The 27369-nt window shown below is 60.0% G+C and overlaps 1 protein-coding gene across 5 annotated transcripts in view; it reads right to left on the bottom strand.

Moving 5' to 3' along the window:
• Positions 1-4777: 4777 nt before the first annotated feature.
• The window catches only part of RIPOR1 (RHO family interacting cell polarization regulator 1), a 33960-nt gene continuing 11368 nt past the window's right edge, over positions 4778-27369 (bottom strand). For 2 of the 5 annotated variants that reach the window (XM_051801964.1, XM_051801961.1), the window contains 21 exons: positions 17099-17225; positions 14733-14882; positions 14315-14393; positions 13974-13997; positions 13434-13487; positions 13173-13325; positions 13023-13086; positions 12897-12940; positions 12569-12694; positions 12174-12322; positions 11834-11963; positions 9945-10754; positions 9312-9451; positions 8788-8962; positions 8501-8636; positions 8170-8331; positions 7875-8033; positions 7325-7521; positions 7136-7219; positions 6738-6828; positions 4778-5715 (listed from right to left, as the gene is read on the bottom strand). In XM_051801964.1, the coding sequence (XP_051657924.1) occupies positions 5618-5715; positions 6738-6828; positions 7136-7219; positions 7325-7521; positions 7875-8033; positions 8170-8331; positions 8501-8636; positions 8788-8962; positions 9312-9451; positions 9945-10754; positions 11834-11963; positions 12174-12322; positions 12569-12694; positions 12897-12940; positions 13023-13086; positions 13173-13325; positions 13434-13487; positions 13974-13997; positions 14315-14393; positions 14733-14882; positions 17099-17199 (3126 nt within the window). In that variant the 5' untranslated portion in view covers positions 17200-17225 and the 3' untranslated portion in view covers positions 4778-5617. Of the gene's footprint in view, positions 5716-6444; positions 6509-6737; positions 6829-7135; positions 7220-7324; positions 7522-7874; positions 8034-8169; positions 8332-8500; positions 8637-8787; positions 8963-9311; positions 9452-9944; positions 10755-11833; positions 11964-12173; positions 12323-12568; positions 12695-12896; positions 12941-13022; positions 13087-13172; positions 13326-13433; positions 13488-13973; positions 13998-14314; positions 14394-14732; positions 14883-17098; positions 17226-20102; positions 20556-22654; positions 22938-27369 lie in introns of those variants that run through there. The other 3 variants (XM_051801962.1, XM_051801963.1, XM_051801965.1) reach the window with 3 other exon arrangements.

Here is a 27369-nt window from a genome sequence, read left to right as displayed (position 1 = left end):
GAACGTTTCTGTAGTGTGAATTTTTTAAAAGTCATTTACATGCTAAGCTGTCAACCCATCAATTCTCGTGCTGTAATTTTTAGGAGGATGGCGTATCTCTCATCTGTAGCCTTGAATCCTGCTTTAAGCTTAAAATTTAGTTCAGGCATGAATCAAAATGGAGAGGAGCACTGGGTGTGTGTTAAACTGCTTCTTACAGCTGCTTTAAATACTCACCCAGGGCAGGGAGTAGATGGATGCTAATGATCCCTGTGCCTTTTGTTTGTAGCCATCCTATGGCAAACGTTTGCATCTTTCATAGTAGGAATGTCGCTGCTTGGGAAGCAAAAGTTGTTTTGGCAAACACCTATACTTGGAATTCTGCTGGAAGTGCCCTGACCATCTACCAGCGAGTGCTGGGGGTCTGCCCTACTGATCCTGGGTTTCCTCACTTGGAGGCGCTTTTGAGCTGACTTGCAGGGAAACCAAATCCCCAGCTTCAGTTCGAATTGTGAGTGCTCCTGAAAATCGGCCTCCGAGCCTGTCCAAATTAGACACCCAGAGGCAGAAGCTCCTTCTAGGAAAGCTGCCTGAGCGAGGCTTTCCCCGAACACGCCCATGAGCAGAATGGCAAGAACTGAAGGTGAGGAGCTCCTGACCACCTTGCCGAGGCACTGGGTGAGCTCACCCTCCTCCTCCCAGCTCCATGCTTCCATCACACTCACAAGCCCTCAGGAGTCACCACTCCTCTCTCAGCTCTGAGGAAGACAGCAGTTGAGCTTGAGAGCACTAAATTAAGTTTTGGAGGGTGCCCGGAGCACCCTTTGGTCTCTGTATGAAATGAGGCCCCTGCTGTCACCCCAGGAGTGGCCCTTGGAGAACAAGCCCGTGTGTATGTGCCCGTCAGCCCTGCAAGGAACATGTCAGTGCTCCCGAGGAGGTTGTTCCTTTGCTGTGGTTCAGCTCAGATGTTCAAATCATCTCTGAGTGCCCTAGGGAGTGCTTTGGAAACATAATTTCCCACAGGCCTGGGATAAGGTGAGAGGTCCAACTCTGAGGTTGCTCAAACCAGAGATTCCCAAACCACAACCCCCTAAAAATGACTCGGCCTCAAGATTTAAGTAATTTCTTACACAAGGGCTGACTGGAGCTTGTGGTCCTCCAAAGTGGCAGTGTCTGCTTGGGGTCATTCTGACTGTTGGGTGTTCTTGGTGTCAACCCTGGGCAGCTGCACCAGCCCCGATTCTGTCAAAGAGGAGGGAACGTTGTGCTAATGGTCTGCAGGGTCTCCTCAGGACACTTCCCTGAGACCAGCAGGTAAAAACCAATACCACTAAGTGCTCCAGAATCCATATGCACCCCTTTAATTAAAAGAAAAACCAGCAGTAAATGGGGAAAAGGAACATCTTTCCAAAGCCACAGCACATGGATAATGTAACTGTGACACAGACACCCTCCCACGGGCTGCAGCTCCTACAAGAAAAGCAAGTAGCTGCTGAGCACAAGCACGTCCATACAGGAGGGGGATGTTTTAAGTGCTGACACAGATTTGGCTGACAAACACGGTGCTGGCACACTGGCTCCTTTGAAATAACAAATGCTGCCGCAGAACGTGCTCTGTGGGGCTGTGTCTGTCCCCGGGTGCTGCGAGAGTGGCTCCCGGGGAGTTCACCCAGTGAGGTGGTGTGGTCCAAAAAGCAAGACCATTTATTTTTGAAGTTTATTCCCGTTAAAATGTCAATCCTGCAATTCCAGGCGACCTGGTCATGTCCATGGGGCATAGGTCTTTGGCAATCCTGGCATACACCCATTCAGAGCAAGGGGCTGGGCAATAGATTCCTGAATTAATCTATTTGGGTTGTTTTCCCCCACATGTTCTTAAAGCCGCATAAATAACGATCTTACAGTTCCAGGAGCAGAGTCATTTTGTCCTGGCCTGCAGCTCCCTGCCTACCCTGACAGAAATCTTCTTTCCTGCTCTGATCTCTACAGTCAAGGTGTAGCTTATCTCGGAAGGTGGAATTGTGCTGCAGGGAGGGGACTAGGTCTTGGCAGGGCAAGGAGAACACCCAGGTTGGTGAATGAATTGAATCTGTGGCTTTGGCTACTGGGACACCGGGCTGGTTTTATTTCCAGCAGTTATTCAGGGGGGTAAAGAAATGAAACCAAACATGTAAGAGGGCTGGGCCAGTTTCCACCTCTCTGGTGCTCTTGTCCACAGTTGCATTTGTCAACTGGGACCCACATCCCTCACCTCCTGCTGCCTACAGCTGACAGTGGGATGCAGTGCTTTGGGAGAAGCACTGTGCTTTCCTCCTGGGGCTTGTCCAGTCTCCAAAACAGGTAGAAGAAGGCTGAGGCAGCAGTGATGCAACAGTGTCCCCCCTGGTTTCCCCCTGCCCACAATCCCATCTGCAGATAAAACTATACCCAAAAGTTACACTGAGGCAGTATCCCAGATGGGATCCCATACACCATGACATGCTACACTCTGCCTGAGCCAGCCCCAAAAAGCTCTGCTACAGTGAGAAGAGGGAAGTGGAGGCTGTAACCTCCTGGAGCTTGCTTAGAAACACCAGAAAGCATGGATGGAAGGACACTGCTTGGCCTGGGGGCCATAAATCCCCAGCTCCACTGGTGCTGGCAGTGCCTCTGCTCTGGCACGGGTGACTGGCAGCGCTGTGGGGCAATACTGGAGGGGAGGTCCCTGCCTCTGCTGCTTTTTGGGGACATCTTTGCTGCTCTAACCTACTCCCCTCCCAGAACCGTAAAGGCCACTAAGATGATTAAGGGATTGGAGCAGCTGTCATGAGAGCTGGGACTCTTTAGCTTGGAAAAACAAAGGCTTGAGAAGGGGATTCTTGTCCATGTCTTATTAATACCTGGTGGGGGTTAGAGAATCACAGAATCACAGAATAGTAAGGTTGGAAGGGACCACAGTGGGTCATCTGGTCCAACCTCTCTGCTCAAGCAGGGTCATCCCTGAGCACATGGCACAGGATTGTGTCCAGATGGTTTTTGAATATCTCCAGTGAGGGAGACTCCACACCCTCTCTGGGCAATCTGTTCAGTCTGCACTCACTGCACAGTAAAGAAATTCTTCCTCATGTTCGGGTGGAACTTCCTGGGCATCAGTTTCTGCCCGTTGCCTCTTGTCCTATTGCTGGGCACCACCAAGCAGAGCCTGGCTCCATCCTCTGACACTCTCCCTTTCAGATACTGATAAAGGTCCGCTCTCAGTCATCTCTTCTGGAAGCTGAACAGGCCCAGCTCCCTCAGCCTGTCCTTGTAAGAGAGATGCTGCAGTCCCTTAATCATCTCTGGCCTCTGCTGGAAGCTGGTCCAGGAGCTCCATATCTCTCTTGTCCTGAGGAGTCCAGAACTGGACACAGCACTCCAGATGTGGCCTCACTTGGGCTGCGTAGAGGGACAGGATCAGCTCCCTCGACCTGCTGGCAGTGCTCTTCCTAATGCATCCCAGGATACCGTTTGCCTTCTTGGCCACAAGGGCACACTGCTGGCTCATGGACAGCTTGTTGTCCACCAGGACGCCCTGGTCCTTCTCTGCAGAGCTGTTCTCCAACAGGTCAGCCCCCAGCCTGTACTGGGGTTGCTCAGGGACCTGCAAGGACCAGCAGGAGGTGATGGACAGGGTTTGGAGAAGAGGAAGGCAAAAGAGATAAAGCTTAAAAAAAAACCCCTCCATTGAAACCGTAGAGGCACATCACAGGGACAGGGGGAGCAGTTCTGGGGTCCCCCAGCCCCACGGTGACACCACGCAGGAGCAAGCAGGCAGCCCCACTCTGTGGTGCAGGCACAAATCTCCAGTGTTCCCCCTCTTTCTGCCCAGCCCATGGGGAGGTGGCACAAGACCCAGTGCTCTGCCATGCACTTTGTGGCCCAATGCCACCTCCTCCTTGGTGGGGAGGAAGGCTCCGTGTCAACCAACCACACGCTGCCAAGGCTACTGAACTCGGGAAACAAAATCAAAGCAGTGAGAAGTGTTTGTGTTGCGAGTGTCAGGGAGGTGGCCCCCATCACGTTGCCCCCGTCAGAGCCACCAAGAGGTCAAAGTTCCTTCCTGGGAGAGCCAGAGGAAACAGCACTTCCTTCCCAGTAAGCTTCCAATAAACTTCCTTCCCAGCAAGCTTCCCAGCAATCCAGCAGCTCATAGGTGACAGGCAAGCTGCACAGGAGGGGCACAAAACCTCCAGCCCCAGGGGAAGGTGGTGAGGGAAAAGCAGCAAGAGGGGACACAGGGAGCAGTCCCTTCTCCCAGCCCAGTACCACACAGCGAGGTGGGGACAGCGGATATCCTGGGATGAGGCACAGCAGCTTAGGGTGGTTTAGCATTCCCTGTCACACCCATCCGGTGCGAGGGCATCTGGGGACACAGCTATGGCCACCGCAGCTGCTGCAATTTGCTCCCAGTGCTGGACATGGGTCCTTACTGGTCCAAACTGGAGGTCAGGGCCTGGATAACCATTCCCACATGGCAGCAGCTGGAGATGGGGAATGTGTGGATTTGCATGCACACGCACAGCGCTGTCACTGTTCCAGAGCCAGCCCTGGTTCCAGTGGCTCCTATCCTGTGTGGCCACCTCATACCACCTTGGGTGATGCTTCCCATGCCCAGCAGCTAAATTTTGGCAACATTTGGCTGAGGTGCAGGCAGTGCCAGAAATCACAATAATTTCCCACAACACCCCATCACCCTCCAGCTGTCTAAGCTGACCCTCAGCCTGCCCTGTCCCAGGGCACTGGGGCCAAAGAAACACCCTCACAGCGACACTGACAGTCATTAAACGTTTGGTTTTATTTCTGGTTTAAAATCAAAATTAGTCATTCTCTGTAATTACATTATATATAGATTTATAGAGACATTATAGAAAAGAATTTTTTGCTTTTGTTTTTCTGCAAAAATCTGTAAATAAAAAATAAAATAAAACAGAACAAACCAAAAAAAAAAAAAGGTGGCAGCTTCTGTCTGTCCGTCTGTCCGTCCCTCTATTGCTCCTCCTGCCCCTGCCCTCCACGGCACTTCCCAACAGACCAGGAAAGGCTCTGGGCTGGGGCCACACCTCACTACTCTCCCTACAGCCACAGCCGGGGAGCGACAGGAGCATGTGGAGCTGGAAAGAAGAAACGCCAGCAGAATATATTAATATCTTATATTTCATTTTATTTAAGTCCTGGGGACTCCAGGTGGCAGAGGGCAGCAGTCCCCATGGCCCAGGCAACTCCTGGAAAGAAACAGCAAAGTTTCCAAAGTGCAGGTCCTTCCGGGACAGGGCGCGCGCCCTCGAGCAAGAGGAAGGCAAGAGGAGCAGAGAAATCCGGTACCTCTCCCCGCCGCCCCGGGGGGCAGGAAGGGTGGGCTCCGCGGGTATTTTAAATAGCGATCAGAGGGTGGGATGTGCAGCGAGCCCCCCTGCCCAGCGGTGCGGAGGTGGCCCCCGCGGGGCCGGGGCGGGAAGCGGTGCTCCGTAAGGCAGTGTGCGGCCGTGGCGAGCTGCCGGCGGGGTAATACTGCGGTGTGGTGCCGAGAGCGGGAGCTGCCGGGTCCCCAGTCCGTGCAAGCCCGGGCGGCCCGGCGGTGCCTGTGCCCTCAGGGATGGCAGGTGGGCGTGCGTGGGTCTCAGAAAGCTGTACTGGCCATGCTGGCTGGTGCAAAGATCCGTGGGAGGCTGTCCAGGGTCTCCTCCAGCCGCCGGTGAGCTGATTTACCATCTTCCCCTGCAAGTACACACCGTGGTCAGTGATCCGAACTGCAGGAGTTCTGTCCCCTGCTCATCCCTGGCCACCTTTCCCGGCCCTTACAGGGAAACATGCCTAATGCCTGGCAGAGCCTGCATGCTATGGCCACAGCATGGAGACCTCTCTTGTCCTCCTTAGCACACCCTTGGGCAGGTCCCAGCTGGGATCCGGCTCAAAAACTCCCCAGAGCTCCTGATTCAGAGGTTGCAAATCCTGTTCCTCAGCTGCCCACGCGGGGCAGGGATCACCCGTGTTTTGGCTGCAGGAGTGTTGGCTTGTGGAGAGCCTCACTTGAAGCCAAGGGACCAGTGCTCAGGGCTGTGCCAGCTCTGGCGGCTCCAACAGCTGTGCACATCTGCATGCACTGGCACAGGGGTCCCGAGGGCTCCCCCAGGACCCCCGAGCACACACAGGGATGCACACACCCATGCTACAGGCTCACTCTGAGCTCTTTGCCCGGCACCCTCACACGCAAATCTGCCCACAGCGGCCATCCCCAACAAGAGGTGGTGACATGGACAATCTGCTGGGACATAGGACACAAGGCGTCTACATGTGCTGGGGTGCCACAGGGATGGGCACTATCAACAACCAAGACACACAGACTCCGAAACGTGACATGGCTGACAGGCTCTAAGACGGAGACATTCGTGAGCAAAGCGGCAGGAGCGGGGACAAGGGGGACGAGGACGGCTCACGTGTCCCAACCTGTGCAGCAGCTGCCGCGATCTGGAGGCCTAGAAACCCACTCAGATGGTTCTCTCAGGGCCATCTAGCAAATAATAAATAACAACCAGGCTTAGTGCTGTGGCCACAGGATGCCTGGCCCTCGCTGCCCGCTGCCAGCTTGCTCTTGCCCAGCAGAGCTTGGGGCACGATGAGCCAGAGTGTGTGGGGTAGGCAGGGACCAGCCCTGTTGTCCGTGGGCACTGCTGGCACCAGGAAATGCCTCTTGGGATGCTGTGGGTGGAGAGGGAGCAGAGAAATAGCAGAACACTCACCACACAGCATCAGGCTCTGCTTGGCTGCCTCCCGCACGGGCTCTTTGTCGGTTTGGCACAGGTAAACCAGCTGCTCAATACTCTCCTTGGCCTGCAGAAGAAGGGACAAGGGGCTGAGTGTGGCTAGCACGGTGGGAGCAGGGACACAGCCCACAGGGGAAGGCAGCACAGGGCATTGCAGCCCCACAGTGCAAGGAAGCTGCACATCCTGTCCCTTTTTTCCCCATTTCCTTTCCTGCCCTGCCCCTGCCTGCTGCTCCAGCACATTTGGGGCACCCCCAGCTCCTCTCCCCCAGCAGCAGGGGGCTGTGCAGGTGTGTCCGGAGTCACCGGCCACAGGCATTTCCTCTTCCTTTGGAACATGCAGCTCTGCTGCCTCCTTCCCCCACCCCTCTCACCTTCAGGCAGCCCAGTGCCGCACACCCCGCCACGCGTGTCTGCACCTCCTCATCCTCCAGCTGCTCCAGGAAGCACACGAGGGCCTGGGGGAGATGGGAGTCAGTGCCACCACCTGCAGCAGAGCTGGGGGCAGCCGCCCAGGGGCTGTGGCCCCAGCCCATCTCATCCCTGGTTTGCCCAGTACGTACCCGTTGGCGGAAGCGGGGGTTTTCTGCCAGGCTGCGGAGCTGGGCTGACACGGCGCTCACCACCTTGCTGTTGCCCTCCACGAGGAGCAGGCTCAGTGCCTTTAGTCCCTCCTTCTTCAGGCGGGCCTCGGGCACACGCTTCAGGGCACGCAGCACCACGTCCTGGTCGTCCGAGTTGAGGTTCTGTGCCAGCAGTGCTGCAGGAAGCCAAAGGCTCAGCCAAGGTGTGGGGAGCCATGTGGCACTGCCCCTGCACCCATCACCACAGGGAACCCATCCCTGGGCACCCTGCATCCATGCTGGGCAGAGGTGGCCCCACACAGGGTGCTCATACATAGAGTTGTACCCCAAGATGTGGGGACCTACATCAAGGACATGGGAAGGCAGCATGGGAGTGGACAGTGCTCTGGATCAGACTGACTTGCCCAGCCTGAGCATGGCTGAGCCTCTGGGTGATGCCCAGTCATGGCAGTGCTGCAGGGTGATCAATGACTATGGTCATGCTCTGACACCTCATCCCAGGGCCTAAGGAGGATGGTAGGGCACCCACCTTCCTCTGCCAGCTCCATCATGTAGGTGTCAAGCACCAGGGCGCCGAGCGACTCAAAGTGGCTCCAGTACTGGAAGATGGTGACCTGCTCGCTCTGGGCACTGCCAGGCCGCCGGGGCAGCCGCCGGTTCAGCACGTCCTCCACCAATTTCACACATACTGTGGGAAAGAGCCAGAATCACAGTGTGCAGCAGCCGTGGTCACCCCTCTGAGGGGCTCTTGGCCCCCACATACTCCCACTCATGGTCACCGAGCGAGGCTGCCAACTCCCGGCATACCCTTGGCACCCACTCACCAGCATCAGCCAAACCAGGGTGCTGCTCACTGATGGGCGCTGCATACTGGGCACTGAGCACCTGCAGGAACCGCTCCACGGAGCAGGTGTAGACGTTGGGCACCTCCACACAAAGGTCCCAGAGAGGCAGCACGCCCTCCTTCCGCGTGGAGAACTGCACCACTGCAGGGACAGGGGTTGTCAAACCTCCTGAGGCCATGGCAGCAGGCAGGTGACTCCTGCCCTCCACCTGGCATGGCCCCTTTGCTGCCCAGCCGTGCCCATGAGGGGACACCAGGCTTCACACAGCCTCCAGGGTGGCACAGAGGGTCCCCTCTGTGCGTGTCCTTACCGTCGGCGGCCGAGCTGGCCGCTCCCGCGCGCTCCTCTGTCAGCTGGCACACGATCTCCAGCACCTGCGACTCCCGCAGCAGCCTGTCCAGGGCGTACATCTCCTGGCACCGCAGGGGACCGAAGGTGCCCAGCTTCTGCAAGGCACAGCCAAACCAGACACCTCAGGGACAGAGCTCACCGCCCACACCACAGTGCCTCCGTGCCACGGCCAGGCACCCCCTGAGGGGGGACCTACAGCCCACCCCAGGGTGTCTCCAGCTGCTGTACCCCGTCCCTGGTCCTCACCAGCAGCAGGCAGTTGCAGTTGTTGAGGTGAAGCACCAGAGCTTTATCCAGGAACTCGTTGCCGGTGCTCATGGGGTCAGTGCTGGCCTCAGAGCCGCTGCACATTCCAGTGTCATCTGCCCCCATCTCGCCACCACTGGGGGCCCGGGTGCTGCGCAGGGGTCTGCCAGCCTTCCTGCAAGACAGGGAGAGATCAAGGCACTGGATCAGCACAGGAAACCTGGATCTGGCCCTTCCCCACCCACAGGGCAGAGTTTCTGTAGGACCTATAGCATCACAGCTGGGCAAAGGAGCAGGTCCCAGAGGCACAGGGGCTGCCTCCAGCCCAGCCCCATGGAGGGATGCAGGGTGACACTGTGCCACCAGAAGGACCAGATACTGCTGTTTCTTGGCCTGGCCCTTCTCTGAGTTGTGATGGGCCAGTCTAAACGTGTTTGGGCACCCTGGCAGAGGTGGCCATCCCCCATCCCTTGTGCAGGGGTGCCTCCTGCCCTGTGCCCCATCCCGTAAGCCCTGCTGTGCACCTCTCATCTTGGAGAGGCTCTTCCTCAGAGCCCTCTGAATCCTCCATGTCAGAGGTGTTGAGGAAGCTGAAGCTCTCCAGCGCGTGCTCCACTGTCAGGCTGATGCTGGAAGCCCGGCTGAGGAAGACGCCCTGTTTCTGCTGTGGAGGAAGACATGGTGGGGTTGAATCCTGGTTCACTAGCCAAGACAGCCCTGCCACACATATTCCCAGCTATGCCATCAGGGGTGGCCCCATCTCCATCATCCCTGGGCACTGCCATCAGGGGTGAACCCTGTCCCCATCATCCCTGGAGACTTCCAACCGGGGTGACTCTACCCCCATCATCTCTAAGCACTGCCACCAGAGATGATCACCATTCCCATCATCCGTGGGCACTGCCAGCACGGATGGCTCTGTCCTTGTCCACTGGCACTGTCAGCTCGGATGGACTCATCCCCCTTGTCTCTAGACACTGATGGAAGGGATAGCCCTGTCCCCATAATCCCTGGGCACTGCCAGCAGGGATGGTCCTGTCCCCGTTGTCCCTGAGCACTGTCAGCAGGGCTGGCCCTGTCCCCATTGTCCCCAGACACATTGCCAGCCACAAATGCCCTGTCCCCATCACCCCTGAAGACCACTGAGAGCTCCTCACCAGCAGCATCTCCTCCAGACGCTTGAGCTCCCGTTCAAGGGGCTGCAGCTCTGGGAACTGCCCCCGATAGTCCTCCAGGGCTGAGCCCAGAAGGCTGATTGCCTCCTCCAGCCCTGAATCCACCACCTTCCCCCGTGGCACCTCGGGGGCACTGGCAGGCAGCGGTGGGGTGGGGACGGGCCTCTCCTCCACAGAGGCTTGTGCCAGTGCTGCAGGGACCTCGGTGTCACAGCCACCCTGTGCTGGTGCCCGGTTCTGCACTGGCTCGGCCCTGCCAGCCTCCTCGCAGGAGGTGGCCCATGCTGCAGAGGCTCGGGGCTTGACCTCAGCGTCCCTGTCCTGCCCTGCCACAGCCGCTGCCACTGCGGCGCCGGGGAGAGAGTCTGCATCTTGCTCGCCCGTCCCTGTGTCCTCTGGGCTGGGCATGGGCTCCCAGGGGCTCTCCACAGCCTTGGCCTCCATCGTGGCATCCACGCTGGCCTCGCTGATGTGGCTCAGAGTCCGGGAGTAGGGCACATGCCCGTTGGCCACTGTATCCTTCTTACGGCTGCCCGACTCCTCTGGCTGGCTCCCGGAAGGGGAGACGCTGCTGCCACTGGTCCCAAGGCCAGTCTCGGCCTCGTCTGGTTGCTGGGAGAAGGAGATCTCAATGGCTGGGGCGGAGGCCTGCACCTCGGGCTGCACGATGGGCTTGTGGGTGGCGTGGCGGGCGCTGCCGGACAGCTGGGGGCTGGAGGAGTCGTCCGAGGACTCGGACGAGATGGACCAGGCTGTGCCGTTCTCCAGCTCCTCCTGGCGCCGCAGCATGTTCTGCAGAGGAGAGAGTGGTGTCAGCCAAGACCCTCCTCCTGCTGCCCCCACTCCTCTGGCTGTCTTCCTGTCAACCAGGGGTCCAGCTGAGCTGGAGGGCACTGAGGCTGCCAAAGCTCTGCTGGCACAGCAGGATGGGCAGCGAGGTCTCAGCAGACCACGGCTGCCTATTCCAGCCCTGGATCTCACCCCATGCCAGCAGGCAGTCCGCCTCCCCATGCCCAGCCCCTGGAGCCCTGGGGTGCCAGCTGCTCCCCAGCACAGTGGGATGCAACACCTAGAGCCAAGGACACCACCCACCATGGCTGCAAGGACTGAAACAGGTCCAGCATCAGCTCACGTGGACGGCACCAGCCATTACACCAACATCGTGGTTCAGTGTCACTGAACCGGTGCCACGTCAACATCATGTTAGAGTCAAACCAGCACCATGACACCATCACACCAGCACCATCACCAGCACCATGCCAATGCCACGGCACAGCACACCAATGCCACCAGCACGGGGACACAGAGAAGCTTTCTACTCACTAGTGCCCGGTTCTTGCACAGGGGTGAACCCAGGCTCCCCTAGGTTGGGGACTAGCTCTGCAGGACCAGCCAGACCCCAGCCTGGCAGGATCAGGCCTTTGGGCATCAGGGATGGTGAGTAGGAGACAAGGAGCAGCTACGGCTACTGCGGGATGGCCACACTGCTGGGCTAAGCTACCGGCCTGCTCCAGCCCCGCACTTACGCAGCCCTGCTGCGGCCATCTCCCGAGCTCGGCCGAGGAGACATCGCCGCAGGAGCAGCTCTGAGAGAGCTTCTCGAAGAGTGTCTCCCGAAAGATGTCCAGCAAGGACCAACCGCGCTTGTCGGCCGCCCGCTCCGGGCTCTTGGGCAGAGAGAAGAGGAGCTGTGAACGCGGGAGGGAGGAGCAGGCACCGGTACCAGGGAGTCGTGGCTGGATGGCTGGAGAGGAGCTGCCCACCCCTGTCCCTGAGCTGTGCCACCCTCTGAGATGCAGCATGGGCACATCCCCGTGTGGACCCCACCAGCGCCCACCTCTCCTGAGCAGCCCTGCCTGGTGCACACTTACATAGAACGCCTGTTCCCGAAGGGATGGCGTGTCAGGTGGACTCTGGTTGTAGGTAGAGAACCTCTTGTTCACTGTGGGTGCCTTGTTGACGGTGCTGGCTGCTGAGGGCTGGTCATCCTTGTCGAAGGGGCTGGGGAGGACAGCAGGGAGGTGAGGGATGTGTGCCAGCTTGGGGGGGAAGTCTCAGGACACTAGGACCCCCTCCATTCCAGCTCTGGTTTTCCATAATTACAGCCCAGTTTTGGGATGGGAGAGCCTGGGCAGGTCACCTCTTGCCATGCCATACTGGGTATCCCCAGCACTACCATGTGCCACCAGCAATGCCTGCTGAGGTACTCACTTCCAGGTCACCTCCAGGCTGAGTTTGAGGGTGCCCAGGTCATTGATATCCACAGCCACTACCTGGGGCAGAGCTGCAAAGAGGTCCTTGGTCTCGCAGGACACGTTGCCCACCACCACATGGTTGGCCAGGCTCTTTAGCTCTGTCACCTGGAGAAGGAGGAGAGGAGAAGATGAAGCCATGGGCCAGTGAGAGTGAGGTGCTGAAGAGACACCCAGGAAAGTGGTGGAATCACCATCCCTGAAAATGTTCAAAAAATGTGTGGATGTGGCACTTGGGATGTGGTTTAAGGGTGGGGCTGGACTCAATGATCATAGTGGTCTTTTCCAACCTAAATGACTCTGATACAGGGGGGTAGCTGGCTCACACCATCCCTGCCCTCTTCTGCACTGTACCTTGATAGAGAGGAACTCGGTGATGAGGGGCAAGAAAACCATTTCCTCGCTGTCCCACACCTGCTTGCTGTTCACCTCGATGCGCCCCCGCAGCTTCCACCGCTGCCGTCCGTACTTCATGAAGATCTGGGGATGCAGAGGGGTGGGTATGGGGGAGACAGGACACCAGGGTGCTCTCTGTGTGTCCCCAGGCATGGCCACGGACCCATGCCACCCACCACCACCCTGCAACATGCCCTCCGTGCCAGTGCCCACCTACACCCCCAAGACAGCCCAAGGACCACAGGGCAGGAGAAGAGCAGAACCCATCCCATTTGGTCCCACCAACCTCATACTGGTCACCAGCACAAAGCCGGGCAAAGCCTGCCAGTCCTGCAAGAGAAGGCAGAGGGGCGTCAGCAGGCAGCAGGCAGCCAGGCAGGCAGAGGGATAGGGATGGAGCAGGACACGGTACCTTTCATCCGGACATGGAACTCGCCCAGCTGGCTCTCCAGATCATTTTCCAATAGACACATGTTCTGGGAACACACGGATGGACAAGATCCATCAGCAGACGCTCATGGGACCCAGCACCCTGCCATCCCACCCCTGCCAGCTGCCTCACCTCTGTGTACTCCTTGTAGCCCTTGCTGGCCTCGGCCAGGCTCTCCCGTGCCTCCCGGCTGCCTGGCGAGCCCGTGCTGTAAGCCTTGACCATGTTGTGGGCTCCATCCCGGAGCCGCCGCTGGATGCAATAAGCCTCATACAGCTCATCTATCTGCAAGGACAGGCCCGAGCTGTGGTGAGGGGCAGGGCTGGGGACAGCACAGGCACCCTGCTGTGGCACCGAGGTTACCCCAAGGTGACCCCAGTCCCCAGCTCTCACCTTGCTGGCATGAAACTCCAGGCGACGCAGGAAGCGCTCGATGGACTTGACTTGCTGGAAAAGCAGAGGAGATGGTGTGAGCAGCAGCACAGCCGCTCTGCAGAGATGCAGGTCGGGATGTGCCCTCTGCGTCCCCCACGCTGTGGCTGGGACACGTCCTGGACACCAGCCCTGCCTGGGAGCTGCAGGGTGGCAGCCACCAGGGAGCACCCTCGTGCTGCAGCCTCCTCCAGGCTTTCCTGCTCTTGAGGGTCCTCCAAGACCCAAGCCAGGCTCCAGGGTGCTTTTTTGCCCAGCCTTAGAGACAACCTGGGCCCAGCACTTGCTAAAACAGCTTTTGTTTGCAAGAAGCAGGTTACAAGCACATCTCTGCTTCATTCCCTGCCCAGAGCCACCCTGCCTGCAGAGCCCCAATCCCTCCCCCACCCTGATCCCAGGGGACAGGCAGCAGGGCAGTGCTAGCAGAGCAGGGCTGGCAGTAGAACATCCCAGGCACTTGGAAGGGAGATACGAGGGGGATGGGACACTGATCCCGCTTACCTTATCCAGATCGTAGAGAAAGCCCTGGAGGAGAGAGGAGAGGGATAAGATGCAGCACAAAGCCCGCTCTGTCCACCCAAGGAGACCCAGCACATTGCACCCACCACCCATAGCACGGCAGTGGGACATGCAGCACCCAGCCGGGGCTGGAGAGTGCATGACAAAGGGACAGGAGCCCTGTGAAGCCCAACACCAGAGCCTGGGCTGGCCCCCCACATCCCCACAGAAACAGGCTCTGCCCCAGGACACAGATGGACCACGAGCTGCCCCAGCTGTGCCACAACCCTGGCTGTCTGCCCAAGGCACCGCTCCCTGTAAGGCTCTTCCCAAGCAGCACTCACCAGGCGTGAATTCCTCTTGGACTCACGGATCTGGGTGCTGAGCTTCTCCAGTTCCAGCTGGTGCACCTCAAGGTAGGCTCTGAGGGAAAACACACCATGGGGGTCAGGCTGGGATGCTGTATTCCAGGCTCCTGCCACCCACAGCCCACGCCAACCCTGCACACCTGGCACTGCATCTCCACTCCCTGTTCCAGCACCCAGGCATGGGAACCCATTCATGCCTCTACATGGGCTGTGGTGGGATGCAGGACCCCACACAGCTCCGGGACCCCAGGGCACCGTGCCCAGGAGACCTGGCATGTCCCTGCCTGGTGAGAGCAGAGAGCTGCCAACCCCAACCCACGTCACAAGCTGTCCCTGTGCCCCTCAGGGGCTCCCTGCCTCCCCCCACTCGGCCACAGGGAGCCCCAGCACTTACGTCAGGCCTTTCTTGAGAGCTTCATACACCTCGTCCAGGCGGTTGGGCTGAGGCACCTTGGGTGGTGGGGATTTGTGGGACATTGAGAACATCCTACTGACCCTGGAGCCAGTCTTGCGGGAAACGGTGGGGGTGAAGGGCGAGAGGTTCCTGGGGAGAGAGGCAGGCAAAGCCAGTATGGCCGCGGTCAGCACACAGCACCAAGGTCCTCCTGGATGCCTCAGCCTGCTGGGCACCCTGTCTCAAGACAAGGAGGAGCTCTGGGATGGAGGCCAGGTCCCCCTGCTTCTCTCGGGACTCCCCAGCAGTCAGTCTAACCAACCAGCGGGGCTGGAAGACACAGAGCCATAAAGCTGGGCAGCACTGCCTGCACCACATGCCTGCAGCCCCCTGCAATGCATTTGGCTGCTCCAAAACCATGGGAAAGACAAAGAGAAACCCACAAAGGTAGAGCTGGAGAGGAGCAGGGAGGTAACCCCATCCCAGCGGGGTCCAAGAGTCTGGTTGTGGTACAGCCTCTGTGAAGGTGGGGAGGTCCCAGGTGCTGGTCAGGGGGAGCAAAGGTAAATGGAGATGGCACCAGCTGGAGCCAAGCTGTGTTCCTGGAGTGCCTGTGGGGACATCTCCAGCGCTGGTGCCCCTCTGAAGGGGTCATGCTCTGCTCCATCCCCAGCACCCCAGGCTGCCAGGGGCTTAGAAGTGCTCTCTGGGCACTGTGGCAGGGTGACACATGCCACCTTTGGCTTGACAGCCTGTCACCTGCTCCCAGGATCAGGCAGAGATCCCAACGCGTGGCAGCATGGGAGAACCCTGGGGACCAGCAGCCCTGTCACCCCATCACCCAGCGCAGCCACATGGGACAAGGACATCCTCACTGATGCTGTGCCTCTTCAGATGTCACCAAACCTGCTGGATGGAGCTGCCTCCCCCAGCCGACCCACAGCGTGCCGACCCAGCGCCCGGGACCTGAACACCTCCCTTCCTGCCTTGTGCAATGGAGTCACTCCCCAGCCCAGCCAGCAACGCCTCGCTCAGACCGGCTCTTCCCTTCCTCCTTTCAAAGCATCATCATGCCACCAGTGCCCAGGAGACACCAGGGGCTCCTCAGTTCCCAGCCTTAGGCTGTACCTCCCATCCTGTCCCGCTCTTCGCAGAAGTGACCAAAACACTTCCCCGAATCATCCGTGGGGGAAATGAATGTCTTGGCCTCCTCCCAAGCTGGAGCGATGGGTAAGCGCCTAATTTCCACCATTCCTCCTCATTCCCTTCCTCCGGAGTCCCTGGAGGCATCTCCCACAAGCATCTCCCCACCAGCCACTTGGCTGCAGGCATCTAAAAATTCTCCCTATTCCTTGTCCCTAAGTAAACCCCTTTACACCCCCAGATCAAATGAGCTGGTGATCTACAGAGTGTTACTTGGTCCAGAGGACAGGACTTGGGGACAAGAGCTGAGCAGGTCTGGAGGATTTCTGGGCACAGGGAAGCTTTTCCTGGGCTTGTGCCCACCCAAAGAAGATGCCCCCAGCATGGCCAGGCAGCTTAGCACTACTTTCCTTGGCCATTTGGCTGAGAGACATCTTCCCCTAGCACTGGTAGGTGCACTGGAAAGTTAGAAGCTTGGGTGAGCACTAGGAAAGGGGATTAAAAGCACTAAATTGCTTTAGTCCCACAGCCCAACCTGTGGCATTCCCGAGAACCACCTGTGAGAGGGTATCTGGGAGCTAGGAATGGTGGGGAGGGGGGTGGTGGGGACAAGCAGTGTGTGGGGTGGTTGTCACTGACAGGAGGCTCAGCAGAGAGGAGGAGGATGAAGGGGATGATGGGACCATAACATCGCCAGTGGACGGAGAGGATGAGTAGGGAATGGCTGCTCCTCGCACCACAGTTGACAGGAGGCCAGTAAAACCTTCAGTCACAGGTTTGAGGTGACCTCGAGGAAACCCTGATTCACACCAGCACTCACAACCCCGAAACTGGCTGCTGCAGGATGTCAAGGCCATCAAGGCACTTCGAAGCCACCCCAGCTCCACCGCACCCATTAAACACGATGAGATGGTCACAGGGAAGCTCTTAAGAGTGGGCTGAAGAATGAGGTGAGCTACACCTGTCCCCTCCATGCTCTGGTGGCTGCAGGGTCCTCACCCTGCCTGGGGTACAGCACAGCGGAGGGTTGGGGTGATGGGTTCTGTCTCCCACATGGCCTCAGTGCTCCCTGCAGACCCCTGTGCAATGTCCCCTGGCTACCACAAAGGTCCCTGAGGGAGATGATGGGACAGCTGGATAGGAGGGAGCCTCGGGATGTGCAGCAGGTCCCACCACAATGCCCAAGCCTGTCCCTGTCCCCAGGATGAGCAGCCATCTCCTACCTGAAGGGCCGGTCGGCCGATGAGTTCACTCCGGCAAAGGACTGGCTCCTATTGATCTTGGTGACGAGGACTCGGCGCTGCGGGCGCACAGACAGTGACATCGTTGAGTGTGACCTGGAGGGCCTCCCTGGGGACAATGACACAGCAGGGTCACCAGCAGCCGGGTGGGGACACACATGCAGACAGAGGTGCCGCTGGGACTGAGAGTGGCACCCATGGACCATGGACTGCGAGCCTTCCCAGCCTCTCAGTCCAAGAACACTCCTGGTGGCACCGGGACACAGGGCCCATTCTGCCCCCAGGGATGCTGCCAGTGGCCTGCCCTGGGTGAAGCAGGGCCCTGGACACTATGAGCACTCAGTGGGGACAGACAGACGGATGTGTCCGAGCTTGGCCCCATGGGAGCCACAGGAGGGGGCTGATGTCCAGTGCCTGCCATGGCCCTTCCCAGACATGACCATGACAAACCCTAAGCTGTGTCCCAGGCCAGACACCTCCTCCTGAACCCCACTTTGTCCCACATCCTGCCATCACCCGTGCCACCCTGCTGCAGGGGCAGGAAGGGCGCGGGGCTGGACCCAGACGCCCAGCCCTTTGCTGTCTCCTCATTCACTTCCGCTGGCTCCAGCAACCAGGGGGGGAACCCAAGGACAACAAAGCACTTTGGAAAGTTCCTGGCTTTGCCAGGAGCTCTGTGTTGGGGAAGAAAAGGCTGAGCCATTCCCTGCCAGACCCTGGAAAGTCCATGCGGGCAGCACATGTCCAGCCTCACAGCTGCTGCACCCCTGCAGTGACAGCGCCAGGAGACCTGAAACTGGTACCTGAAACTACCTGCCTGTCCCCACCATGTCCGGTGCAGTGGATGCCAATCAGGACGATGCAGATTTCTGAGTCTTGGGGCAGGAGCATCCCTGCAGCCCTGGCTGGAGCTCACGAAGAGCAGCCCAAAGCACAAGGCAAGGGCAGGGGAGTCTGGGGTTCCCGGCCACCCCCAGCAGTGCCAGCTGGGCACAGGGAGGAGCCCAGCCCACAGGGCAGCCACAGAGGAGCGGGATGTGGGATGTTCCACTTCATTCTGCCCACTGCTGATGGCAGCTCAGTGCCCCTACCCCTGACAATCCCGAGCTGAGCTGTGGGTTAGGGAGCCAGGAGCTGCTGGGGATGAACCCACACGGCATCCAGCAGTCACACACCCTGCCAGGAAAGGCCAGGCAGGGCCCTAGGGATGCACAGCTTCCCTGGCTGGCAAACTAGGCCAGAGCCACCTCCCCATATCCCAAGGGGCTCACTCCTGCCTCCAGCATGGCTGACAGCCAGTGGACACCACAGGGACACAGGCTCTGCTGGGGCTGCCACCACCATTCCCACTCCTTCCCCAGCACAACAAACCCAGGACACTGGCCCAACCTGGCCCTACGTGGCTCACACCCACTCAACCACCAGTGGGCATCCCCCCAGCACTGTGCCCCTCACCACCCCACACGCCAGGCTGAAGCCAGGGATTTACAGCGCTTGGGATGAGCCAGAGCCGTTCGGAGTCAAAGACAGCCACCGCCGCTCACCTCTATCCCAGTGGAGCTGGGAGGCAGCAGGTCCATCTGGTTCCCCCTCGGCACTCGGGTCCCAGCCCAGGACCTTGGAGCTGCTCGGCGGGTCCCACGGCCTCGGTGCTATCTGGGTGCCAGTCCCTCCATTTTCCAGGACAACACTGTCCCAATTAAGCTCATTAGAAGGAGCTGTAATCCCTGGCAGCCCGGCTGACCTGCAGGCCTGGGCAGATTACCCTCTGCAGGGCTCTTTAATCTGCTCCCCACTGAGTGAGCCAGGCCTGTGGCTCCTGTGCTTGCTCCTCAGCTGGGCACTACAGCAGCTCATCCATAGGGACAGCACCCAAGCACCCACCACCCCTAGGACGAGGCTCTCCATGTGTGGGGTGGGTCACAGCTCCTTTGGGCACGCATGGTCCTGCCAGCCAATTCTTCTCCAGCCCATGCTGCCATCTAGGGGTTCAGGGGGAGCTCTAAAGAGGTTTTCTCAGGCAGGAGCCCACCCTGAGAGCATCATGGGGGAGGAGGATGCTGGGGGCATCGCAAGAGAAGAAGAACCCTGGAGGTATCACAGCACAAGGATGCTGAGGATGTCGCAGGGAAAGAAGGACACTAGGGGGATTTGTGGGAGGGAAGGATGCCGGGGGTGCTGCAGGGGACTGATGCCGCAGCACAACTCCCCAGCAGAGTCAGAGCAATCCCCAGCCCCTTGCCCCAGCACCTCAGAGACTCCAGCAGCCTCTTGTGCCATGCTGGGTCATGCTCCAAAGCACCGAAGGCTCCTGCACTGGTACAGGAAGCAGTGCCATGAGCGGTGGATGCTGATGGGACCATATCCCTGTGCTCCAGCCCTGGGACCCAGCTCTCCCCCAGACAACCACCACAACACACCATGGCACCCTGCATCCCCACCCCTGGCACCCTGCAACACAGATCCTGGGACAGGACCCCAAATCCTCTCTGAGGAGGGGGACACCATGCTCCTGCTGAGCCCGGCACCAGCGGGCAGCCAGCCGGGTGCCAAAGGGCAGCACTGCCTGCGTGCAGCAGGGCAGGCAGGGTGTGGGGTCTCTGCTCCTGGCACGATTGGGCTTGGCTCATAGAGGAGGAAAAAACCCAGCATAGTGCATTCCTGACATTACCGAGATAAGAGGTACCTGGTACCAGCAGCACAGGCAGCCCCTGCAGGGAGCAGAGCCCAGGGCACCCTTGGAAGGGCCACCACATTTTCACCCAGGCTGGTGAGCCCCGCACCAGCCTTACCAGGAGGCTGTCACCAACAGAGCACTGACACACGTGTCCCTGCCATGTCCCTGCCCCAAGCACATCCCTCCTTTTCCTGAGAAGCAGACGCAGAGGTCCTGCCCCAAAGGTTCAGCCCCAGCAAGCCCCACTGCCCCCTGCCCTTAATTAGGGCTTCGGTGCTAACAAACCTGCCTCCCAACCAAGGTTTTCACCTTTTCTGTGCCACAGACTGACTGCCTCCCCCGGCGTAGGAAACACAATCCTGGGAGTCTGTCCGTCTGTCCGTCTTCAGCCAGCACTGCCCATAGGCAGAGGCCAAAAGAGCAGCGAGCAGCTGGACAGGCGGCACAGCGTGGGGTGCTGGAGCCCACCCCGGGGCTCTCCAGCCCGGCCGCCAGCTCCTCTCTCGACGCCCGGTGCTCTGGAGATGATTGGGATCCCAAGAATGCTGGTCTGAGCAGTGGAGGGGGCAGTCCGACCGGCTGGGTTGGTCCCAGCTGGTTTCTGTTTCCAACACTCAGACACCAGCCTCAGGTCGCTCCAGCGGGTTTATCAACACTGCCCTGGTCGGAGACGCCCCAAACTGGCTCCCCCCTGAATCCCCAGCCTGCAGCCCTGGGAGCTGGGGGTGCTCTGATCAGCATCTCCAGGGATGTTACTCACTGATGGCCACCAATGCCCAGGGTGGCCAAACCGGCACCCTGCAGCCCCCCTGACCTCGGGGGGGGGCACCCACAACCAGCCAGCAGCACCCACAGAGCACTGATAAACGTGCCCCTGGGGGCCAAGGGGCTTCCCCAGGAGGGGCTGGGCTGTGGTCCCCACACTGATGGCACTGAGGGGCACAGCGGGACACCAGTGTCCCCCTGCAGTGGGGAGGCCATGGTGGCCACAGGACCATCCATCCTGCCCGTGGTGTCTGAGGCAAGCAGGGGTCCTGCCAGCCCCTGCCCCAGCACCCTTGGGTGAAACTCGGGCACACGGGGGGGGGTGACCTCGGGAGCCTGTGAACTCCGCCCGTTGGCACAGTTCCCTTCGGAGCAGCCGCTGCATCCGTGTTTGCACAGCTGTGGCCCCACTGCCCTAACCCCGGCACGTACCCCGGCCCCCGCCGGCCCCTTCCGGCCCCGGGACGGCCCTTGGCCGGCTCCCAGCGTGGGCTGGAGCAGCTCTTCCCTCCCATCACTCCTCATCCCTCCCTGCCACAGAGGATGGGAGCATCCGGGGACTGACACCATCCCGCCTTGGTCACAGGGAGCCTGGGAGCCGCCTCTTCCCTGACCTCCTCCATGCTCTGCCTCTCCTCCAGGAAGGCAGGACACCCCCCCAGCTCCCCCTCCTGCTGGGCGAGGAGGGGGACTGGGGGGTTTTGGGAGTCAGATGAGTCAGTGAATGGATCCCGGCTCCCTGTGACTCAGCCGGGAGAGAAATTCCCGGTCATAGGGTCACAGCCCTACAGCCCCCACTGGAGCAGGGGGTGCTGGTTTGGTTGGATGGGTGCTGGGTGCTCTCAGCTGTTTGGGTTGGATGGGTGCTGGGTGCTCTTGGCCTTGTGGCAGTAGGGGCACGGTGGTGATATCCGCTCCTGCGGCTGTGGGAGGCCGCTGGCTCCTTGGGCCAAGTGGGAGGGCAGCAGGAAAGGGAAGGAGCTGCGAATGGGAAGAATTGGAGGAAGTGCTTATTTACCCCGTGGAGTATCCCTGCGGAAGGGCAGGGCACGGCACAGGCAGACACTCACAGCCAGTCCCTCGGGGGGGCTCACAGCCTCCCACCCCAGCACCCATCCCACGGCCTCCCTGTTTCCAGCCAGAGGGGGATGCAAGCCCCAAACTGTGACCCAGGGAAGTGGCCACCATTGGGACAGGGGTTTCCTCAGGGCCTGTCAGAGCTCGAGCCCAAAGTGGCTCCTGAAAACCAGCCCAGGACCACCATGATCCCCCACCACCAAAGGCACAGACTGAGCACCCAGCCAGGATCCACATGGACACTGCTCACTCCCATGCCCTGTGAGATGGGACTGCAGCCTGGCCAGAGGCACCAGACCCTGCTCCTGAGTGGGCTGTGATCCCTCTCAGGGGTGTTGGGATCCTCCAGAAGGATCCTTCTGGGATTGGCATAACCTTGCAGAGGTCCCATGACCTTACCCCTGACCTGCACATCTGCAGGGTGCTCTGTTGGGTATCAGTAGCTTCCCCCACAAATCCTGCCTGGGCAACTTGGTCTGAGTGCACAAGAGTAGTCCCAAGACCCTCTGTTCTGCCCAGTTCCCCTGGGAGCACCATGCCAGGGAAGTTCGACATAGAGGCTCTGTTTGCCCTTATTAGATGCAAGGGCATGAGGGGGAGAAAACCAGTTTGCCAAGGAAAGCTGCACCACTGTGGCATCAGGGGCTGCCGTTGCATCAGGGGTGCATCACCCGGGAGCAGCAGGCAGCTGTGGCCCCCCCTCCTGCCTTGAGACACAGAGTCTGGATCTCAGTGGGGGCACCAGCAATGCTGGGCAGCCAGTGGGTCCTATCCTGCATGGACACGCTGATCTGACACCCCATCGCTGCAAACCGCAGTGACAACCGTGTCCCTTGCAGGTGGCGGGTGCCTGTGTGTCTTTGGTGCCCCGGTCAGGGAGAGCTCTCCTCCCGAGGAAACCCCTCACCCCAAAAAACCCCGCAGGAGCCCAGCCACGTCACCCGGGAGCCTCAAAGAGCGGGGCGTCCCCAAATTAACGCCGTTTGCTGGGGAGCCCTGGTGCTGCCGGTGCTCAGTACCTTTCCGTTTGCCATTCATGGCGCGCTGCCGCAGCACATCCCCCTCGGGATGGGGTCACCGTCCACGGTAGCTGTTGCTCTCTCATGCCGTCCGTCCGTCTGTCTGTCTGTCAGAGTGTGGGGGCCGTGGCCGGAGGGCTCCCCCCGGGCAGCAGTCTCCTCCCACGCTTCCCCTGCCCGAGGGCTGACATCACTGCCCAGCGCCGCAGCAGCCCCGGCGTGACTCAAGGGGGACGGAGGACGGAGGATGGGAGGACACGGGAGGATTCCTGACCCCCTTGGAGGGAAAGGGCCCCACCAGCACCGGCTACTCCCGGAGCACAGCACAGCTCAGTCCTCATCCTTCCCACCCTCGGGAAACTGAGGCAGGGGTGGAAGGGAGTAGAACACACTGCAGGGCACTGCAGTGCAAACTCTCCCCACAGCCCCTCTCCGGGTCTCTTCCCTTCGAGACCCCCTTCCCTCTGGCACCTAGGGCTGGCAATGAGACAGGGAGCACACACCGCCCTGCCCAGCACACCACTGTCCCTGAGCTGCTCCGGCCCCCAGGATGGGGCGGGGGGGGATGCACAGCCCCTCACCCCCATCCCTGCCGGCTCCGCTGCGGGCAGGCACCAAGCCGTGGGCAGCCGACGCTCACCACTGCTGCCTGCTTCTGCATTGCTTGGTTTTAAATATATATATATAAATATATGCAAATATATTTATATATAGGTATATAAAATCGCCGTGGCTTTGCTGCAGGCTTCCCACATTCCCACCATTCCCGTGGCATGCCTGTGGGCACCATGCAACACCCAAGAGCCACTGGGAAAAGGGTTTCCTTGCTCATAAGTCCCCACTTTTTATCCTCTGACTCTCCAAAGCTTTGAAGAAGCTGGCTTCAGCCAGGGCTTCCTCGCAGGGCTCTCCAAAGATGCTGGGTGCCATTCTCATGTGGGAAAGAAGGATGTCCTGCTCCCCATGGGGATCCAGGTCCCACAGGGCAGTGTGGCAGACCCACCTGCCCTCCATGCCAATGCCAGAAGCACCTCCCAGCCTCACAACTCCCTGTTTAGGGCACAGGGATGCCCTCAACAACCAGGGGACTCTGTGGCACAGTTGTCACCCCACTCCAGTGGTGTAGGTCCCTATACAGGTCCTGGTCCTGGGACACCCAGGCCTGGCACCCCCTTCCAGCTCTGACAGAGGCTGGAGCAGCCAGCTCCAGCCAGGCTGGGACCAGCTGCCATCACCACGTCACTGGGGCAGGAAGAAACACCTCCTCCCAGGCTCCTTTCCTGTTTGCTGCTGATTTTAGAGTGAGGTCAGGCCAGGTTCAGGAGGAAAAGCACTGGAGTCTTGGGGGGTGCTTGAAGAGATGGGGTCCTCCCAGACAGCTAACCCCCTCCCTAGAGGGTCAGCCTGTTGTGGGGCTGCTTCCCCAGACCAGAGCTGGTCCCCTCCCTTCAGGTCCTGCAGGCAACAAGAAACATCTGGGGCTTTCTTGTAGGGTGGCTTGGCTGCCCCACCGTGGTCACCCACACGTGGCTCTGGAGCCAGCCACAGCCAGGCTTGGAGAGCTGGGACGTGCAGCAGTGTCACCAAGAGCGCTGTGACCCAGGGCACCCTCAGGTCCTGGTGCCCAGGTGGGTACACAGCACCAGCCCCACTGGGAGAGCAGCTGGGAGAAGAGCTGGTGAGGCTGGGCTGGCTCTGAGCAGCATCCAAGGAAAAACCATCCCAGACTGCCCACCTGCCTGCAGCCTCTGTGCCAGTGCCATGGGCACAGAGGGAGCCAGCAGCCCAGCACGCCGCAAAGCCCATCTCCACCCCTTCGAGAACTTGCGTGAAGGCCACGTCTCGTGCCTCGCACGGACAGGACGCATCCCCCCGGCTCTCCCCACTGAGGGAGGGGCACGGTCCCATCCCGGCGGCTGACGTGGGCAGGGGGCTACCACGCGGCTTTTCACCCCGTGCTGCTTCTCCCCAGGGAATGGCATCACTGCGGGCACCGCCCCGGCCATCCCTCCGCAAAGCCTGCGCCGCGCTGGCAGCCGCGCGGAGCCAGTGCCCGGCACACGGCCAGGCAGTGCGCCCGCGGCCACGGCCCATGCCAGCTTGTTTGTTCTCATTAAAGGTTAATGAGAAAGCCACGCTAAAGCCACCCGAGCCGAGGGAGAGGCGTTCCTGGGTGCCACGCAGAGAGAGGGGACATCCAGGCTTCCCTCACAGAGGGGTGACAGCCAGGCTGTGCTGCTTGCTGCTCGGCCTCTCCGCAGCCCTGCCCACACTGCCGGGGGATCCCTGTGGTAGCTGACACGCGGGTGAGCTGCCTGGCATGGCACCATCCCGGGCATCACCCCTGGCGAGACCAGCAGGAGCAGGCAGGAGGTGGCGTCAGGCATTCCAAAGGTGGCGAGAGGATGCCAGAGGAGGACATGTGACATCAGCCATTCCCTCTGGGCACCTCACAGCACCCTGCAAGGCATTCAGCAGGGCTTGACAGTCCAGGGACACCTTGCCAAGGGAGGGCAGAGGAAGGGCACAAGTGGCGCCAGCAGCACCAGGGCCTGGGTGGTAATTGAGTTAAATGAATCCCTGGCCCTGGCCTGGCAGTGGATAGGGTGGGGATGCAAAGAAGGAGACATCCCCACGGCCACACAGGGTGCTGGTGACCCCCCAGCTCAGGGGACTTCCCTCGATACTCACCACCCTGGCTCAGCTCAGCCAGCCAGGGCAGCTTCCTCCATCCCTCTGCAGCAGCAGGGATGTGGGTGTAATGCTCCAGGTGCACCCTTTTTGGGGGTGTCTCTTTATGCCCTCCTCTTGCCAGGCCTGGGGAGCTGCCCTGGGCATCCCCACCCCAACCACAACAGCTGAGCATGCAAACAAAACGCTCCGTGAGCAGCTGTGCTTGGACACATGTACAGCCACAGCCAGTCTGTGTGCAGGCAGAAGAAAAATTCAGACACTCCAGGAGGACATTCCCACTTCCCTGCCTGCCTTGGGATACAGGACCAGCTTCCCAGAGACCCCATGTCCTGCTAGCACTGAGTCCTAGGGGACTCAGCTTTTCCGTGCTGGCCCTGGGACCAGCAGCACTGAGGCTGAGCCCGCCCAGCCCTGGAGAAGCCGCCAGCCCCAGGATCACCCTGCACAGATGGCACCAGCACCATAGGCCAAGTGATGAAGAAACTGTTTCAGGCTGTTCTGGACAAGTACTCCCCAGCCACAGACACCCTTGAGTGCCTGGGAACATGACAAGAGAGGGCACAGGCCAGCTTCAGCAGGTGGCAGGAGTCATGGCTGGCCAAAAATGTTCAGGGAGATGAGTGCTAGCGTGTGTTGGCACCAGCCTGGTGAGGGGACAAAGAGCTCCTGGCCATGGGGGAGACCTAGGAGCGGGCAGGAGGTGACAATTCTGGCAAGAAGACCCTCCATCATGGCTTGAAGGAGAACCACGGCAAGTGACCAAGTGGCTTGTCCTGGGCTGGGACAGCTGGTGCTACAGCTGCAGGTGGTCACCCCCACCACAGTGCTACAGCCGACCCCTTGGACTTTACTTCTTGCTAAAACTGGAGAAGTCAGCTCCAAAAAATCTTGGGAGCCCAACGCAGAGGTTTTTTCCACAGGGTAGGTGCCCCGAGGGCTGGAGAGGAACCAGCCCTCGCGCCGCGCCAGGCTCTACCCACAGCCAGGCTGGCACCAGTGCCGCCGGCAGCACCCCTTGCCGGAGGGGCCGGGCACCCCGCATCCGGGCATTGGGGCGGCAGCAGACTCGAGCCCTCCCCCCTCGCTTCCTCACACGGTCCCCACACGGCAGCAGAAATAGAAGCGATATAAATGGCAGCCCTATAAATAACCCCAAAGCACGCGGCGGGGAGCTCGTCCCAGCCCAGCACTGGCCTCAGCCCACGCAAAGCCAAGGCTTGGGCCGCCTTCGCTGTGCCCCGGGGATCCCAAATGCCAGCTCCCTGCATGCCGTGGGTCTGCCAGGGTCCTGTCCTTTAGGTCTGTGCCATGGCAGGAGCTCCAATGCACCCGCTGAGCCTCAGCTACGGGCACAAGCTGGATGTGCCCCAGCCTGATGACATCTCTGCGGGGCATCCCTATGCTCATCCAGCTCCTCACGCCCAGTGGACAATGTCCACCTCAGGCACCCTGCTGCAACCCAGGCTGTGGATTCCTGGGCAAAGCAGGAGGCCAGGAGCCTCAGGCAAGGCTTGGGAAGAGATACTCCTGTCCCCACCACTGTGCTCACTGCAGATCAACAGTTGCACCCCAGCACCTCTCAGCTGCCCACTCTGACACCTCTCACCACTGGCCCTGTTCCCACGCTCAAACCCATCATGCCATGTCCTCCATGGGGGCTCAGCCACCACCAAGCCAGGGATACCACCATGCCACCACGACTGCTCTCCACCCAGGGGACCACAGCGATGCATCAGAGACCCCCGCAAGCCGAGAGCAGGCAACGCCACTGGTGACAGACTGGTGACAAGCCCTGCACTGCTGGATTTTGCACAGCGTCACAGACTCATGTCCCAGCCCTGCCCAGGGGACGCAGCGAGGCCACCAGCCAGGAGACAGGTCCTTGGCCAATATGGGGTTTATAAGATGGCCGGGACTTCCCAGTGCCCTTGGGAGTCTCCTCTGGGAATGTGGCAAGGGTAAAACCCTCTGACGCTGTTTGCACGCCCTGGGATGGCCGGAGGTGCAGCAGGGAAAGGGTT

This window comes from Manacus candei, unplaced genomic scaffold (assembly GCF_025592945.1).
Source record: "Manacus candei isolate 608988 ecotype Guabito, Panama unplaced genomic scaffold, ASM2559294v1 h1tg000053l, whole genome shotgun sequence".
Lineage (NCBI taxonomy): Eukaryota > Metazoa > Chordata > Aves > Passeriformes > Pipridae > Manacus > Manacus candei.
The sequence above is the reverse complement of the archived record's forward strand: the minus strand, read 5'-3'. Positions and strand labels throughout refer to the sequence as shown.